The sequence below is a fragment of the Chaetura pelagica genome, unplaced genomic scaffold, assembly GCF_000747805.2.
Source record: "Chaetura pelagica isolate M959 unplaced genomic scaffold, ChaPel_1.0 scaffold472, whole genome shotgun sequence".
In the NCBI taxonomy this organism is placed as follows: domain Eukaryota; kingdom Metazoa; phylum Chordata; class Aves; order Apodiformes; family Apodidae; genus Chaetura; species Chaetura pelagica.
Genome location: NW_009952566.1, coordinates 581,304 through 587,075, shown reverse-complemented (window position 1 = coordinate 587,075; position 5,772 = coordinate 581,304). Strand labels below are relative to the sequence as shown.

The window sequence follows — 5,772 nt, the reverse complement described above, 5'->3', positions numbered from 1 at the left end:
CACTTGTATTTCGAACAGCACCACTGTGCTAATTTGTTCTCTGTGATTGCTACAATGCTCGTTGGAGTAACCTGCTGCCATCAGTAGGCTCTGACAGTGTGAATGTGGAGCCAGCAGCTTTCCTTAGCTTCTCCAATTGTAATGAAAGAGGACAACTACTGTTTGTTAAACAACACGGCCATGCTAAGTGTACTTACTGCATAGTGCCAAACATTCCACAGTCACTCTCCTCCACAGGGGAGTGGCTCCTAAAGGGATTTAGAAGGTGAAGCAAGATGAGTAGTCTCTTCTTCTGAGCTCTACTACTTTTAGTGCTTTCACCTCCCTCCTTCCAGAGGATGGGATGACATAAATTCCTGATTTGTAAGCCAGCTCCCAGAAAGACTGCTAGTGTGCTATTACATACTTCCCACTACTCTAGCACTGACCAGCCAGTGCATCAGCTGTGTAAAAAATAGCTACCATCTTTGCCCAGAATGTACCAGCTAGAGAAATGCCAACTCTCCAGGTGTTAGGACATATCCCATGCTATGGCTGCAGTGCTGCTGTAGCACTGAGCTAAAAAAGCCATCAGAGGACTGGGCACAGCCCACACTGTGCTAACACCCTATTCTGCCCACAATTGCCTATCACTCACAGTTCATTTACCCAGGCAGGCTGCTGGTCCTGCACAGTTACAGTGCTCCCGGTGATCACCCAGCTTGCTCAAAAAGCTCCACTTTGTGCCACACCTGCATAACCTTAGAGAGAAAAAAGTGGTTTGGCTACTTGCAGGCACTCTTGGAGGAGCCAGGGGATCAATTAGAGCAGATTTACATAAAAGCTGCCTGACAATATGATGATGCTTCTTTGTGTGATCTCAGTATTTTGATTATAAAAACCTGAGCTTGCTCCCCCAGAGATCAGTGTATACCATTCCCAGAAGGCAAAGCCTCTGAGATTATTCAGTGTCCTATCGCTCCTCCCAGACCAGCCCTTATGTTGGGCAGGATCATTCTGGAGAGAGGAGGAGGCAGTCCAGTGAAAAAATCTGCCTGCAGAGTCACAGTGATGGGCAAAATTAAGGCTGTAGCAATACCTAACACTGACTCCAGAGGCCCTTCTCTCTCCTCACTGTGTGGTCCTACCTCTCAGACTCACTTTCAGTGGCAAAACTACAAGTTTGTTGTGCTTTACTCCAAAATATAGCCCTGAAGCAATGAAGGTAAGAATAAAAGGGTAGGGTGGGATGGCAGGAAAATGCTGGGAGACACTTTTACTCCAAAGCCACAGTATCAGAGAGTTGCACCCATGTAATATGTTATCGCATACACAATCAAGAATTGTGTACATTTCTGCTTCATTTTAAATATTAAAGTATTAAGTAATATTTACTGTGTTACATAACCACATTCAGATTATACAGACACACAGCATAGTCACATAATGGTGTTAAACTTCTTAATCCAAATAGAGGCCCTTGAAGCGTGCAAAGGCAAACAAATTTTGCTAGTGAACTTTTGAACCTCAGCTGAAGACTATGTGTCTGTTAAAAGGAGAGACACATTGATGATAGTTAGCATCAGTGGCAGCCTGTTTCTGTTCACTGGTGATCCCAAGGAAAAAAAAAAGGAGGGGAGAGAAACCCCCTTTTTAGGCTTAATGAACCAAGTAATAAATTCACATTCTAAGACTAACCAGAAGCCACTTCTAAGCAGTTATTCAGGGAAGTCCCTGAGACAAAGAAATATATAATAAATTAGAAAGGAGTATGTTACTGTTGCCCTAAGCTGTAAAGAGAGCAATTATAAATAAGATCAACCAGAGTGTAGCTGGAGATACCAGAGTAAAGAACAAGAAAGAACTAATGGAATGAAAATCCCAGAAATCTTCAGCCTCCTGGGCAGCCTCCTACACTGTCAGACATGCAAATCTGTATCATTTATCTTTATGCCGAAAGGGCTTTCCCCAGTGATATTTGGGAAATAACTTCTAGTATAACTATCAATTTCTCCTCCTGCTTTGCAGCCACATAAATAAGCTTTTTTTTTTTTTTAAATAGAACAAATTAGGTTCCTAAAAAACAAACAAACAAACAACAACAACAAACCACAAACGAACCTCCATAAAATCCTAAAATTCTCTGTACTACTCAGCTACTCCAGATTCAGATCCACTCCTGTGATTGTAATCACGTAAGCACTCTGATGTTTGTGTGGCATACTAAATAACGTGGAATTAAGAGTAGGATTCTGTTTCCTAGTCAATAGGATAAGAAATAGGGTCACTGCACTGCAACAGAACAAGGCAGTCCAGGAAGTGATGTGTTCTGGCAACTTCTGGCTTACAGTATTTAAAGAAAACCAACCAGACTATAACCCATGCCAAGCACTTACACATGTACTACATGCACAGTTACACATGTACTAAATTCTATGCCAATGACTCGTCACAATCAGCTCAATGGGATATTTCAGTATGTTAACTAAACTCCAAAAGTTAGCTTTGGCAGGGAACAGACCATCCTTCTCTCTCAGATGTAAGCTGTGGACATAAGGTTGCTCAGTTAATGACTTAAACCCAGCAAGACTAGGCCTTTAAGATTATAAACCGATATTTTCAAACAATTTTTCATATTCCATTTATGAAACAGGAATTATTTTGCTTTAAAAACATACCTTAAAGAGTGTCACAGTAATTTCAACATTTTCAGGAACAGGCCATACCACCACCCCACGGTATGGATTCTTGATTCCAGGCTGCCAGCTATGAGCCTAAAGAAAGACAAGAAACAGTTGTGTTAAGGCCATTATTCAAGTGCTGACTCCCATGGGAATCAGCACATATAGGTAGAAATAATGTCACCAACTCCAAAAACTCTGTGTTCTTAAACCTATGATTCTGCTGAACACTATAAAGATCATTATGAATGAAGGAAACTGAGATCACTAGCAGGATTTGGTTTGGTTTGTTGTTGTTTGGTTTTTTAATTCCACTGAACTAAAGCTGCTCCTCACAAAGTCTTAAGTTCTGGGTTTTTTTTAAGTACATAGCACAGGTCAGGACACTCCGAGCCGTGCAAAAAATAAAGGCCATAAGAATAGAGCTTCTGTAGCAAGAAGAGCTTTGTTTTGGTTTTATCCAGAGGAAGGGATATATTTATTTAAGGAATACAAGTACACCACATAGTGCAGGGGCTTAACCACATTTAGACCTAAATAGATCAAAAAGCTTTAAGAAAAAACCCAGAATCAATTATGTATAATACATCTTAAATGCTACTGAAACATTTACATTCTTAAGAATTAATATGCTGGGCTACCTATACCTAGAAAAGATAATGAAAAATACAACAGTAAAATAGACTGAGAACATATCTATATTTACATTTTAACAGCTAATCCTAAAAATCACCATGTGTGAGCGTTTACTGGACTAAGTATGCTTTTTTCCAATCTCAACCTAATCCATTTGCTGATGCTGTAAGAGAGGAATGCTGATGCACAAGTGAGCAGCATGGGGATCATTAAGGGTCTAGGGAAGTTTTATCAGGAAAGAATGAACAACCTATTTACTGTTATATGAGGAAAATTAACTTGGCACTTTTTGTCTTGCTTTTATTTTCAGTCCTACAGCATCACTCATTGCAGTTTTATACTTCTTCCAACATGTCAGATTAAGACTGCCTATTAGAACAAATATAAGTTCAGTAGGACTTGTGCCTCAGGTTCTCAGGTACCCTAAGATAACCTGGGCAACGTTAAACATGACTTGGCTATACCAAAGATGGTGAAACAATCCCATTCAATCAGAGGCAATAACCCTCTGCTGATCTGTCCTGTAAGCAAGGTGTACTCCAGGTGTCAGGTTCTTCTCCAACAGCCCCCTCACACGTGCCTGCTGCTTCATGAGCCCTCTTGCACTCTGCTGGGCTTTCACTGAAGCCTAAAGCTTCACAGGTACCTCTGTTGGACTCGCTCTTACTCTAATCCCTCAATCCTCACAAAGCAGAGATCTGCAGATTAGCTACAAGGGACAATAATCACTAAGGCAGCAGGGACAAGGACAAAGGGAAAAGCAGAGGAGTTGGGAAGAGCTGTAAAGCTGAGAAACAGAGAATCTGCTGGCAGAATCCAGTCTGTTCATCCACCAGAGAAGACAGACCTACCTGCCTTCAATAGTTACATGTGCACAGCATGATCATTTCTATCCCGCTTTTTTTATTTTCTTGCTGAACATTGCCAGCTGTCCTGTGGTATTATCACAAGGTTTTCCATCTTTTGTATTCTACTTAAAACTTTCAGCTCCCAAAATTGCTTAAATAGATTAGAAATTTCAGCAAGTTTCTATACTTTGTGCTTGCAGAATAAACTTAAATATAACATGACCTGAGGCATCTGAAAAAAGGAATTTTTTTTAAAAAGAAAAACTTATAAGAACCAGATTTTTTTAATTCCATTAATTTCAGTCTAATTTACATTATTCTAAAGCAGGCGTGGAGTAATTTCTGAGTAACTGAGCAAACACCACTGTTCATAGCTTTACTCCACAAGCGTATTTTATAAGAAAAGACGTTTTGTGAGCAGTAAAACACACCACAGTAGTTGTCATCTACACCATAGCCAACTGAGCTCCAGCTTTGTGTCTCTCCTTTCCACAGGACCCATAGTCCTTCACATTGTTCTCAGCTTGTCTAATGGGGACAGTCAGCAATCCAGAGGCAGGCAGGTACATGCCCACCTGCCAGATACCTTGTCCTCTTGTAGCCACAGGGGCACTCCATCCTCTTTCCAGATACCAATTTTGACAAAACTAACACATCTGAAACCAGTGCTTTCCTGCTGGTTTTGGCCAAAACTGACAATTACATCAATTGTTCCATGTCCAAGGTCCAAAAACTGACAGCCTGCTAAGTTGAGGATCACTTGGTTCCATTTATAAAACAAACTAGAAAATAAGCACTCACTGGTGCAGACAAAGCTTTATTTCAAGCCCTTCACCAGCACCACCTCCCACAGGGAAAGTTAGTAAGACACAATAAACACAGACGCACACACATATATATATATGATTTTCTGTGACTGTGACAGGCATGTCACTGAGAAGAACAACCAGGAGAAAAGCCTTAGCTAATGAGCTTCTAAAGCAAAGCTGTTCTGTAATCAGCTGAATGTTCTTAAATCCTCCTTTGGGTTTGAAAAACAAACACTATACCACACAAACAGCATGACAGAAAAAGATAATATCAAAACTACAAAAGCAAAGGGAGGAAAACAGAGAAAGGGCTAACAATGATGATCATTTAAAATTAACATGAAAAGTGTTACTCTAACACACTGTTTCTCATATCCAGGACCTCTGTACTGCACTTTCTTGAAGCCATATTTGGCCTATGTCAAACAACCTTTTCAGCTCCCAAGTTATAGGCCTTGATTCCAATATGTGGGCTGGATCAGGCCACCTCTGCACAGCAGAATTGCCAACACTTCCAGACAGGTATCTGCTGTCAGGACTCAGTCAAGATGAGGTGCTGCATGTGCACAGTTCATTTTTACCTTGATCCTCACCTCTATCTGTATTTTCCACTGGGTTGTGCCTTCTAGATAGACCCATTTTTTCCTCCTCTCATACTAGTCTTCACTAGCCATGTCCCCTTGTCTCTGAAACCAAGACAAGACAAGTAACCAAGTAGAAGTGACTGCTGGGCAGCAGGTGCTTCACCCACAGCCCTCCACTTCCTGAATTCATCTTGTAAATGCAGGGAGGAGAGCCATGCCCTGGAAAGAGCAGCAG

At 41.0% G+C, this 5,772-nt stretch overlaps 1 protein-coding gene across 1 annotated transcript in view; it reads right to left on the bottom strand.

The window, feature by feature from the left end:
• Positions 1–5,772, bottom strand: part of EHBP1 (EH domain binding protein 1) — a 225,738-nt gene that overhangs the window by 177,994 nt on the left and 41,972 nt on the right. Inside the window, 1 exon segment of the mRNA XM_009993463.1 lies at positions 2,658–2,753. Within this exon segment, the coding sequence (XP_009991765.1) occupies positions 2,658–2,753 (96 nt within the window).